General features: G+C 38.8%; 1 protein-coding gene across 1 annotated transcript; it reads left to right on the plus strand.

Moving 5' to 3' along the window:
- Positions 1-705: 705 nt before the first annotated feature.
- LOC132644084 (uncharacterized) lies at positions 706-1,104 on the plus strand. Its single transcript, XM_060360638.1, has one exon. The coding sequence runs from the start codon at positions 706-708 to the stop codon at positions 1,102-1,104; it is 399 nt and encodes a 132-aa protein (XP_060216621.1).
- Positions 1,105-14,087: the final 12,983 nt, after the last annotated feature.

A 14,087-nucleotide genomic window follows, 5' to 3' on the forward strand; every position in this document is an offset into this window, starting at 1 on the left:
CCAAGAATTACCTCCCCCCGGAACCAAGAAAGAAGTCATGAGCTTCCTAGGAAGGTTAAATTACATTGGATGATTCATAGCTCAATCCATCATCATTGTGGAGCCCATCCTTGAGTTTTTAGCAGAGACGCTCCAAAAAAATGGATAGAAGAGTGCCAAGAGGCATTTGATACTATCAAGAGATACCTGTCCAATCCACCAGTCTTGGTACCACCAAGGCTCGGGAGGAGCCCGCTGTTGCTATACTTATCGATTGCTGAAAATGCCTTCGGTTGCGTGTTAGGACAACACGATGAAGAAGGGAAAAAAGAAAGTGTCATCTACTACTTGAGAAAAAAGTTCAATGCATGTGAGACAAGATATACGGTAGTGGAGAAAACCTGTTGTACTTTAACTTGGGTGGCACAGAAATTGAGACATTATTTGTCTTCCTATACCACCTACCTCGTATCCAAGATGGATCCATTAAGAGGAGCCCAAAAAGCCGTTAAAGGACAAGCCTTGGCTGACCTTCTAGCTAAAAGTCCTGTGGATGAAGAGTTCGAACCCCTCTGCATTAATTTCCCAGACGAGCGGGTATTGGCCATAGAAGAGGAAGCAGTGGAACCATACACAGGCTGGAAATTGTTCTTCGATGGACCAGTCCACTACAAAATTTCCAGAATAGGAGCAGTTCTAGTATCAGAAAATGGGCAACATTAACCAATGACTAGGAAGCTCAAGCTCCGTTGTACCGATAACATGGCTGCTTACGAGGCCTGTATTCTAGGCCTCAGAATAGCACTGGATGTGGACATCAATGAATTGCTAGTCGTTGGAGATTTTGACCTCTTAATTCATCAAGTACAAGGCCAATGGGCCACCAAAAATGAAAAGATCTTGCCATACGTGAACTTGGCAAAAAGACTGTGCAAGAAATTCCGAAAGATTGAGTTCCGACACACTCCAAGAGATCAGAACGAGTTTACCGACGCGCTGGCCACAATAGCGTCAATGATCCAACATCCTGGAAGCAGTCAGATTGACCCACTAAGGATAAGCTTGAAAGAAGAGCATGCCAATTGTTGCCATGAAGAAGCAGAGCCAGATGGCAAGCCATGGTAAAGTGACAGCAAAATAGACTTGGAGAAATATGAATACCTTGAAAGAGTTACGAGTTGACCAAAGAAGATCATCAGAAGAATGGCAAATGATTTCATCCCGAACAAAGAAGTGTTGTACAAATGGACACCGGATTTGGGTCTGCTTCGAGGTATAGATGCCGGCGAAGCCACCAAAATTCTATAGGAAGTACATGCTGGGACATATGGACCCCATATGAACGAATTTATACTAGCAAAGGAGATTCTATGAGTTAGATATTATTGGATGACCGTGGAAAGTGATTGATGCAAATATGTGCAAAGGTGCCATCAATGCCAAATCCACATTGATCTAATCAAGGTTCCTCCAAGTAAGCTTAATGCCATGAGCTTACCATGGCCTTTCGTTGCTTGGGGCATGGACGTCATTGGACCCATCGAACCCTCAACCTCAAACATGAATCGATTCATTGTAGTCACCATCGAATACTTCACCAAATGAGTGGAAGTAGCATTACACAAGTCATTAACAAAGAAAGTGGTAGCCGATTTCGTGCGAAACAATATCATATGCCAATTCGGCATACCCGAGTCCATCATAACTGACAATGGGGCCAATCTGAATAGCCATCTAATGAAGGATATTTGTGAGCAATTCAGGATCACTCATTGAAACTTGACAGCCTATCGGCCACAAATGAATGGAGCCGTAGAAACAGCAACAAGTATATCAAGAGGATATTGAGGAAAATGACAGACAATTACAAAGGGTGGAATGAGCAGTTGCCTTATGCTTTACTGGGATACCGTACTACGGCTAGAACTTCAATAGGAGCAACCCCATACCTGCTGGTCTATGGTACTGAAGTTATGCCCGCCGAGGTCGAGATACCTTCCTTAAGGATCATCCAAGAAGTAGAATTGGACAATGCTGAATGGGTTCGGGCTCAATATGAGAAATTGGCTCTAATTGACGAGAAAAAAATGGTTGTCGTATGCCACGATCAACAATACTAACAAAGGATGGCAAGAGCCTTCAACAAACGAGTCAGGACTCGACTTTTCCAAATTGGGCAGTTGGTGCTCAAAAGAATTTTCTTGCACCAAGATGAATACAAAGGGAAATTTGCTCCCAACTAGCAAGGCCCTTATGTGGTCTGCAAAGTACTCTCTGAAGGAGCAGTAGTACTAGCAGAAATGGATAGACGAGTGGCCAAAGCCATCAATTCAGATGCAATCAAGCGCTACTATGCATAAAGACAAAGTTGTTCAGTCTGTAATAATACTTTTCCTTATAATCGTTATGTTATTTGCTTGTATTATCTATTCCCTTTTTCTTGTAATCGTTTTGTAATAGATAGGAAAAACAAAACAACTTTGTAATATGAACTACGCAATGACCTGACTTCCCCCACAGTGGGATACGTAGGCAGTCCATTAGGGACCCGGTCTCATTATTAGTAAAATCCAAAAACTCATTTCCTTTTATTCTGAACTACATTTGACCTGATTCCTACTGCGACAGGATACGTAGGCGCTCTTTGAGCTCCGTTGCACCAAAATAAAAACCCAAGAAACTCCTAGGAAGCCTTAGAGATAGGACTTCACGAAGGACACAGGATTGCCACACGCCAAACTGGGGTAGAATTTTTGAGAAGATCTCAAAAATTCGCGCCATCAATCCACTACAAAGAGTTAGCTAACCCAGAGTTTAAAACTAGGGCAGAAATTTTGAGAAGATCTCAAAATTTCTTATTTATTCTTTCCCGCAACTCGGAAGATTCGACACGAGAGTTCGTCGATCAAGATTTAAACTGGGGCAGAATTTTTGAGAAAAGGTCTCAATTTTTTTTGAGAAAAGGTCTCAGGAACCCCAGTCACGGAAGAAGGGATATCCTTCATTCAAAGCCCATGTCATGGCAATTAACCTTGCAGCTTTCCAAACAACGCATTTATTTCCCTACAAATTAGATGCCTTTTATGGTAACTTTAAAAAAATGATTTTCTGCATAATGAAAAAATATTCATCCGAAGGGGTTTCGAGTCCAGAAAACCGAAGATGCGACAGCGCCAGTAGCACGAATCAACTTTAAATAGGAAAAAACTAACCCATTTCTGATGTAGGTCCCCAGGATGTCGGAGGACGATCATTTTGCTAACTTTGCTTCTTGTGCAGGAAATGCTTCGCCAAAAGAAGATCAAGACCGCTGCTGAAATCAGGTTTTCAGAAAAAATACCTAGCCACGAGGGCTATAAAAAGTGTTTAGATGCCACAAGGGAAAAATATCTAGCCCCGAGGGCTACAAAAGGATTTGAATGCCACAAAGGAAAATACCCAGCCACGAGGGCTATAAAAAGTGTTTAGATGCCACAAGGGAAAAATATCTAGCCCCGAGGGCTACAAAAGGATTTGAATGCCACAAAGGAAAATACCCTGCCACGAGGGCTATAAAAAGATTTGAATGCCACAAAGGGCAAATATCTAGCCACAGGGGCTACAAAAGGATAAAACGCCATGAGGGTAAACACCTGGCCATAAGGGCCCACAAAGAACAAAGGACATAATAGAAAGATCTCCAACCAATGGGGTCATAGCAAAACAATATAGCATACTTGACCAAGAGGGTCACAGTCGGCATAAAGGACGAAAGAAAGACGATTTAGCCGAAAGAGCCATATCTGTCATTCCCATCACTTCTTCTTATTTGCCATGAGGGCTATTGCATATCTATTTTCCTGTTACTGAGAGGGCCATCACTTCTTCTTATTTTCCATGAGGGCCATTGCATATCTATCTTCCGGTTGCCGAGAGGGCCATCTCTTCTTCTTATTTGCCATGAGGGTCATTGCATATCTATTTTCCTATTGCCGAGAGGGCTATCACTTCTTCTTATTTTCTATGAGGGCTATTGCATATCTATTTTCCTGTTGCCAAGAGGGTCATTCATACAAACATGCCAAGAGGGCCATTCATACAAACATGCCAAGAGGGCCATTCATGCAAACATGCCAAGAGGTTCATTCATCCAAACTTAGCAAGAGGGTCATTCATACAAACATGCCACGAGGGCCATACATACAAACATGCCACGAGGGCCATTCATACAAATATGATTAGAGGGCCATTCATACAAATATGCCAAGAGGGTCATTCATACAAACATGCCACGAGGGCCATTCATACAAACATATCAAGAAGGCCATGCATATAAATATGCCGAGAAGGGCATATTCGTACAAAATATCGAGATGGCCATTCATCCAAGCTAATGGGCAAATACAGTGGGTAAAGCAATGTAAATCCGGTCAGATGACTGCAGTGTTTGCTCCAAAGATTAAAAGCGATATAAATCCGGTCAGATGACCGTAATATTTGCTCCAAAGATAAAGATGATGTAAACCTGATCAGATGATCGCAATATTTGTCATCAGAATCAACCAACGTTACTCAGCAGGTGGAGGCAGATTTACAGCCGCCAGGTGGAGCAGGCTGATCAAATCAAATCCAGACACATGCGGAGCAAACATGAAACTTTTTCTTACACAGCACGTCGAGATAGGGTGCCCATGAGAGTTAAGCTCTCTGGACAGGACTTTGAAGATCACTCCTCACCATGCTCAGCCACACAAGAATGTTTTTTTTTGCTTATCTGTTTTTTTTTTTATTATTTGGCAACCGGTTGAGCACACACTGGAGCATACAAAGGCATTCCCGCTAAGAGATATCCTTTTCCTCCGATCGAGTCGAACTAAAAGTGACTTGATTCCCAAAAACAGGGATATATAGGCGGATTCAATACTAGAGAGTCAGTCACACTCCTACCAATCACCCTAGACTTCCCAGTTTAATAGCCAACAAATTCGAGAATTTATTTTAATTTGCATCTAGAAGTCATTAATCGAGTCGAACTACAAGTGGCCTGAATTCTCATGAAACATGAGATATGTAGCAAACACAGAAACCAAGGTCTTGTCACACCCCAATCCTGATAGGGCATGACGAGCACATGACTCTCATCAGAGTCGAGCGAATCCTCAGTCATTCGCTCTATCAAAACCTGTCATTTCAAAAACTTTTAAGAACATAAAACTTTTCCAAATAGAAATCATCTAAATACATACTCTTTTAAAGTCCACAAATGACTCAACTGACATCACCTTACCGACATCTCAGAAAATATACCACAGGACACTATATGCAGAAGTGTCTAAGAAGTAAACTGAACATTATGAGTCAGGACAGGGCCCTGGCATACCTATAATCATACATATCTATACATGACTCAGCACAGCTCCAGAATGAGGTGAAACTTGCCAATCCCAGCTAACGTCCAAGCATCCTAGCTATACACTTAACCTGCCAAACAATTTGGGGCTGGGGGCATGAGCGCAGCGTCCCCAGGCAAAAGGATGTCAGTACGGATAATGTACTGAATATGTAAGGTGGTAACAAGTCATAATCATAATTTGACTTAGGAGGGAAGAAATCACAATCTAACTCAACACTTGCAGCCTTCGCTGGAAGAAACATAAATGTGCACACGAAGTCTCAACACAATCTTCAAGTAAATAATGCAATCCAACACACATACCGCTTCTGACATGTTAATAGAATGGTCCCTTCGGACGGCCGCTTCCGGCATAATAATGATGGCCCCTTCGGGTAGCCACTTCCAGCTTAATAATGATGGCCCCTTCGGGCAGCCTCTTCCGGATTAATATCACAATCATGTCAACACAAACTCAATCCATAAATATCAATTTCAATCATATCACAAGTCACTAATCCATTCATCACAATCCAGTTATTAGCCGTAGTCTTTTACAAAAGTTATGAAATTTGTGTCTCACTAGACTCAGGAGGACATACTTCCAGGTTTGAGGGTAGAATTGTTATGAAATTCTTACTACCTATATTCTACTCAATTTCATCTTATTGCCTTACCCAAAGAATGAATGATCACATCAATACAAAGGGATGATACTATGGAATGTAAACATAAATCGTAAATGAAATGAAGTAGTAAAATCTCGCACCCCCTTCAGAGTGGTTTTGAAAATCAAACTTTATGTTTCCTTTAGTATAAAACTCATTTCCTCGAAATCGTTAGTAGAACCATATACACAACTCAACTTGGTACTTACGGGTGTTCCCTTCGGAACCGAATAGGAGTACAATATCAATAAGCCATCGCAAGAAATATTTAGAACTTACTTGTATAAGAATGGGATCATATGGGGTACATATAGAATGAATAACCACAAGGATCATGCCAAAAGAAAAAAGGTTTGCCTTACATACCTGGAAACTTACATTTCACTTTTCAACTTACTTCTTGCCTTGCAATCTACGTAAGATCATTCATAGTCTCGTAATCTACATATAAAGTCATTCATACTATTGTTAGGCCCGTTGTTATATACTTATCCTGAGCCTCCAAATAAATCTTTCTAGAATCTACCGAAATTTCGGCAGCATCTCCTCTGTTTATATGCCTAGCCCAAAATCTCAATTCAGCAACCAACAACAACAACAACACCAACACCAACATCAACAACAATATTATCAACACCAAAATATTCCATAAACATCCCACACAATGTTTTATCCAATTTCTCGACCCATAAATTCATTATACGCTCATTTAGTAACTTTCCCTCCGTAAATAAGCTTAAATCAATACTAATAAGCAAGATTCATACCTTTCACTAATTCACTTGATAATCATATATATATACAAATAACAACAGAGACCATATCATAATCATGTTGTATTCCACAATTTCGAGCCATCACAAATCATATTTATCACCTCAAAGTAGCCCAATGAAACAGTAGCCATATCTTAGGCTATTTCAACGCTATCTTGTGGTGTTTTGCTTCAAACGACTTCACCCGCATGGAATTAATCTTAAGCACAACCAATAACATGTTATACATACCTTAAGAAGCAGCTAGGACTCATAATCCAACCGTGGTTCAGCTCCCAACAATCCTTAATAGCATAACGACATCATAGACTTGTTGTTCCTTGGGGTTTCCAACACTTTGGTGAATGATTGGATTGTTTTCCCTTTGATTTGTCTTAGGAACTTTGGAGATAGGTTCGGAAAGGGTTTGGAGAGGTTTAGAGAGAATTTAGGGAGAGAAGGTTGTAGAAAAAAATGAGTGAAGAAAATCAAATTTTTATTTTTTAAATTTTCTGATTTTTACTGTTCACACAGAGGTACTATTCATCCGCGTACTGTTCACCGCCTTACTGTTCATCCGCGAAAATTATTTCAAGACCTCAAACTTTTATACACCGATCTCTTTATTTGCATACTTGGATATGACCAAAACTCCATACAGTCTGTATAACTTGTTCAACATCCCAAACTTAACAAAACGTTTTTTTTAAAAAAAAAATTCCCGATTCGTTTAACCTCCAACCTTCAGCACACTTACTTATCACTTGTTGAACATAACATAAACACTTATAACTTCAAACATAATCATGTCCTTTGAGCTTATGTGACTAACCTACGATGCAACTTAACGCACGAAAATACGGGATGTAACAGGTCTGACCATATATTTTAAAAAAATTGCATAAATGAGAGGCGGAATGAGCTGGGTCAGTAAAAAATCAGAGTTAGTCAAATTTCGTTGCTGAGAGATGGCCTTGCCATCCCCGAATACCGAAGGGACAATTTTTGAAACCTAATTTTGGACCTCCTATAATTTATTTTAATTATTCGGAATCCTTGGATATCAAACAGAGTGAAATATGTATTTTTAGAAGTCAAAATGATTTTATAAAATTATTCAGATAATATTTTTCCATTTTTATTTGGTAAAAATAATTCCTATAATTAATTTACACATTTTTACAACAAATATGGCATTTGCTAAAATTACTTAATTGTTAAAATGTCAATTAGAAAGTATAATTACTTAATTGTCTAAATTGTTAGAATGTCAACTAACAAGTATTTTACTCTGTTTAATTCAAGGAGTCTGATTAATTAAATGAATTAATGATTTTTACCTCTCAATTCTTATTTGTTCAATTTATTAGAATTTTACCATAATTAATTGAGTATTTACTTGTGATTAATTCTATAAATTTCCCATTAAATGCCTATAATCAATTAATAGTCCAATCATGGCCCAATTGAAAATCAATTTCATAATTGAGGTCATTATTGCAAAATTAGCGTTTAGTTGTTATTTATTCTAATTGTGACCTCATGTGAGAGAGCCAAATTCATTGGTTTGATTAATTAAGGTCATTTTGGCAAATGTTACCATGGGACGGCTAATTGGACCAAAAAGACCATAATTGAAATAGCCTGGTCTTAAGATCAAGTCAATTGAAGGTCATATTTGCAAAAACTAAGCTTCATTTATTTAATTAGTCTTGCTTAGTTCATATTAGAGGATTTAAATTAAGTGATATTTTCTTAATTACGGTCATTTATTGAAATGCGTGTTAAATCCTCACATATATACATGTATATACATTGATATACATGTGTATACAAGTATATCACGTATATATACATGTATATAAGGCCCCACTAGATCGAGCCCAGCCCAACCAGGGGCATGACCCAGTCCAATTGTGTGTTAAAGGGGTAACACCCCTTTACTCCTCAACATTTTTGTTACACCTCGGAAATTTTATGTCGTTGAGTCGTAAATAGACTAGTTCAAGCTTAAGACGAACATGAAGCTCTCACGACTATAAAAGGGTATTCGGCGACCTTAAAGTATGTGCGATAAGATCTTAAGTTATATGACTTCGGGATACTAGCTTCATCAAGGGAGCAAACTATAAGTTGTGTTTGGGGAAGATTTTATAGTTATTGAGCTAACGGATATTTAGCAAAATTTTGAGGATGAGTTATAAGGTTCTTTAGATCGTTAATGAAGCGTTAAACAAGTGCCAAGAAGGTTCCATAAGGATTTGAGATCAAACGAAACGACGAGGACAAATCCGGAAAAGGTTGTGGATTGTACGGTCATATATACGGACCGTATAATATATACGGCCCGTATGTCTGTCCGTAGAACCCTTCCAGAGAGGGATGACATTCTTGAGGAAATGTACGGTACATTATACGGACCGTATAATTAATACGGTCCGTATAGTAGGCCGTAGATTTCGGGTTGGGTCCGAATTCCATTATTATATATACACGATCCTTCTTCCTTTTTTTCTCATTTTCCACTTCTCCAACATTCTCTAAACCTCTAGAACCCTCTCCATATCATACTAACACATATCTAAGGGAAAAATCAAAGATCAAACATCAAAAGTTGGTCGAACCAAGGGTGTGAATGCTTCCTAGGATTGATAGAAGTTGAGAATCTCTTTGGTATTAAAGTTGAGCTTTTCTCAAGAGGGGTATTTTCATCCAAATATCATCCCTACATAATCAAAGGTGAGTTTTACAATTGTTTCATGTTATTGATGGTGTTGAGTAGTTGAAGAATTTGAATTAGGAACAAATATGGAATATGAACTCAAATATGCAAATAATGGTATGTTGAGTTGAAAGGTAGTTTGAGTTATGATTCAAGGAGTAATATGGGTATAATCTTGTTACGAATGACGCTAATGATGTTGAGGAAGTATTATGAGAATGATGAACATGATGTTGTAGTATAGTTAGGGTTATGGAGGATTTTGGAAGTACATTTGGAAGTCGAATAATGTCTAAGTCGAATATTATGGGTGTTATTATGAAGTTTGGGACTTGTTTTATTATATGGGGAAAAGTTTTCAAAACAAAGGAAATGCTGCCCAATTTTCTTTAGCCTTACTGATTTAGTTTAAGCTTAAGTATACTTCCGATTATCTGATTCTAGTACAAACCCTTTTGTATGTAGAATTGTGAGCTCGAAAAGGGAGCGCCTAGCTGATATCGTTAAGGAGACATAAAGGTATGTTAAGGCTAGCCCCCTTCATTCAAAGGCATGATTTCTATACTATAAATTCTTTTCTATACTCCCATGACCTCCTTATATCCATGAAGACGAATGTCAAAGATCTTTAAGAGCTTCTTACGAGATATGTTTTATGATAGTGATGATGATAATTATGCTTTCATGAGTTTGATATTTCTATGTTTATGATTTCATTAATGTTATTCTTTGTTTTTGCCTCACCTCATGATACTAGTTCTTTCAAGGCGAGGCATCACGATGATGATGTTCCATAACATAATCAGAGGTTCCCGACCTTACGTCATTCCGATATCGCTATAGCTTTTACTTGGGCTCGCATGCATGCTTTATGTTATGTACATAAGGATGATACACCGTGCCTAGTTAGCCGGGCATGGCACCACTTCGGTGGGCGGCTTATAGATAAGGATAACACCGTGTCTTTACGGCACGGGCATGACACCACTAGTCGGTAGCATGAGATGATTACCCTGGACGCGGGCTAATGATGTTATTGACTTACACAGTTCATGTATGCATGTATGATATGTTTTAAACGTTAAAAGTGAGCATGCATGGTTCCACCTCAAGAGGCACACAGTTTCAGTTATCCTATCACGACCCGACTAGGGGCCATGATGGGTACCCGAGGCTAACCACCGAGCACCACTCATTCTATTACTCATCATACTCATTAAGCGTACTCTCGTTAATTATATACTCAATCGTAGGAAAGCCATTTTTCATTTGGAAACATAATTGCTTTTATATGCATAAGCCCTTCGGCTATCAAAACAATAATACTTGTACAAAAGTAACATCGTGAGACCATACTACCCATGCATGCGTATCTACGAGCCTCTACTAGAGTACTAGACATATGGACGGGAAAAGACCCCGTCGTGCCAAAAATACATATACATATATATACATAAAAGAATAAACTAAACAGCACCTCCGGAGTAATGGAGTGCTCCTGTAAATATGCTAATAATTTCTACGAGTCTGGATCACCTCCCTGCCTACCTGTGGGCATGAACACAACGTCCAAAGAAAATGGACGTCAGTACGAATATTGTACTGAGTATGTAAGGCAGGAATGAAAAGTACATGATAGATAAATCATAAGTCATAAGGTTAAGATACAACCTGCGTTACTCTTATGGGTGGATAAATTTCATACATACATCATATATATAATCATAGTACATGTATCATCATAGCGCATACATCATCGTGTCGTATAAGTTATCATCGCTAACCCGCATCCGGGTAGCCATCATAAGCCGCCCACTAGTGGTGATCATGCCCGGCCCTCTAGGATCGGTGTAATATAGGAGCCCCCCTTAGCGGTGACATGCTCGGCCATTTAGGCACGGTGGAATCGTATGCAGCCCGCCTTCGCAGTGACATGCCCGGCCAACTAGGCATGGTGGAATCGTATCGTCATATAATCAATCATAAACTTAACATTTTTACACGTCTCCTTTCTTTATCATGTGCGTAGGTGGCTTTTTATAGTCATGGACTCATACTTTCTGTCACTTAGGAAGATCGTGGAAAATTAGGAAGATTCATGCCTTAGAAAGAAGGGATTAGCCTTACATACCTTTTTGATTATCTACTCTATCGCTTGAACGTTCCTCTCCAATATTCACGTTTCTACCTTCAAGAGAGTTCATCCCCATATTAGATAATCAATAACATAAGCGTTTTTTAACTAAAGCTATAGAAAATTGAGCAGCATCTCCTTTGTTTCTACTACTTTCTCCATATCATATATCAACTCCCAAACGTCAATAATAACATTCATAATATCATCATCAATGACTTTAGTCAAATTCATCATTATACAATTCCCCACAATTTCCTCTCAAGATCATCCACAGTCATAATCATAATACAACGTTACATTCGTTCTCATATAATGTTTCTCTCATACTCTTAACATCATTCATAACGTGATTACAATCTCAACATATCAATATTCATGATTCATTCCAAACTACTACTCAAAATTTACACTATTCCCACTTTCATGACCCATTTCCTCTACCCTTCCACAATCCAAGTGTTTCAACTTTTCAATACCTTAAATAACATAGAAATAACATAAAACTTACCTTAGATAGTGTAGGAATAAGGCTTGAGTTGAAATATTTCTCTTTCACCAAAACCCTAGTTCACTTGCATTGATATTCTTTGGTTTGGATGCACTTTAATGTGTTTCTTACACTTTATTTTTGTGGTTTGATGAACTTGATCATCAATTTCTCTTGGATTCTTGTATATGGAGTGTGTGGAAGTTTCTAGAGAAGTCTTGAGTTGTGGAGAATGAAAAATGAAATGAAATAAATGAACTTGGGAGATTCTTTTATAAATTAAAAATCTGTTCCGACATCATTATACGGACACTTATACGGTCCGTATAAGTGACCATGAAACTGCTCCAGTGACCATCCCTTTCTGTGTCAATTTGACGGCACATTATATGGTCCGTATAATTTTATACGGTCCGTATAAGTGACCGTATAACCCTATCGGTGAGGGAACTTCACTGTGATGGTTCTACGGACCATTATACGGACCGTATAATATTATACAGACCGTATAATCGGTCGTATAATCCACCTCTTCTCTGATTTTGGTTCTCATCACTTCGTTTGATCTCAAATCCCTATGGGACCTTCGTGATACTTGTTTAACACCTCGTTAACAATATAAGGGATATTATAACTCTTCTCCAAAACATTACTAAGCCATCATTAATTCGATACTCATAAATTCTATCCGGTACGCAACATATATCTTGCTTTCCCAGACTACTTTCGTCTCCTACCTTAAATGTCTTTGAAATATTATTTAAAATCATCAAATGGTATTTAGCTCTTATCGAAACATCGCATACATCGTTCCCTTCGTTAGTCTACTCACTGTACGTTAACAAAATATTTCCGGGGCGTAACATATCTGTTACACCCCAAAAAATTTTGCGTTACCAAAGCTGTAGATGGCCTAGTATGGGCCAAATGAAGAGTAAAGTTACGCCAGGATCAATGAGGTTAAGCTTCCGAGGCTTTGGAAGAAAGTTAGGCAAGGTTTGATACAAAAATTCTGGTCTAAATGGAAGAAATGATATGTTCTAGTATATTAATAATTTTGAAGTAAAACAAAATTTTAAAGTGAATTTCGGGAAGTCTAGTTTCCAACGCAACAAACCGCTCCTCAATCGGACATCGGGGTAAGGAGATATGGACATTACAAGTTGGATGGGCAAGCTAGGAAAATGGTCTGCGCGAACACGCCAACAAGTGGCGCGAACGCGCGCCCCCGTGGCGCGAACGCGCTGAACAAAAATTTGAAAATCAAGTTCGGAATGAAGGTTGTGTTATAAGAAGGTAATAATAGCATATATATGACATTTGGAGACCATATGGTGTAAATTAGTTCATATGTTAATTGACGAAAAGCCCTCGTGGCTGCAAGCTAAGTGGGGCCCACATGTCGGAGTTTTAAAAAAAGGACATATGAAGATACATACGCGTAGCATATGGAAAGTTGAGCAAGTCATAAAAAGGACCCATAAGCCAAAAAGGGGCATAAGCCCTCAAAAAGGACAATTTAAGGAAACATTTTCGGATGATCTGACTTCTAGGGGCAAACACGGCATTATAAGTTTGGAATTTGGGAATACCCCCAGAAATAAAAGTTGTAGATAATTGAATTATCTTTCCAACCATAGTTCGTGGGCCCTCATAAGATATCGGGATTAAGAGTTATGACCGGTTTACTGAACGAAGGTCCAGGCAGAAAAAAACAGTGCCAGCGCGAACGCGCTCAACACTTTTGCAGCTGCTTCTGGCAGCTTCCAAAACAATTATAAAGAGGGGGAGACCCCCTCATTTTCAGCCAAAACCCACGAAAAACACCCCAAAAATCCCAGAAAATTTCCCAACTTTTCACCACCAAATTTTAGCCCAAACCAGGTATAATTTCCCAATTTCAGTCCGGATAGCGTATAGTTTTCACTGCAGAATCTTATGGCAGTGCGTTGTGGCATAAAACTAAGG

The sequence above is a fragment of the Lycium barbarum genome, chromosome 6, assembly GCF_019175385.1.
Source record: "Lycium barbarum isolate Lr01 chromosome 6, ASM1917538v2, whole genome shotgun sequence".
In the NCBI taxonomy this organism is placed as follows: Eukaryota; Viridiplantae; Streptophyta; class Magnoliopsida; order Solanales; family Solanaceae; genus Lycium; species Lycium barbarum.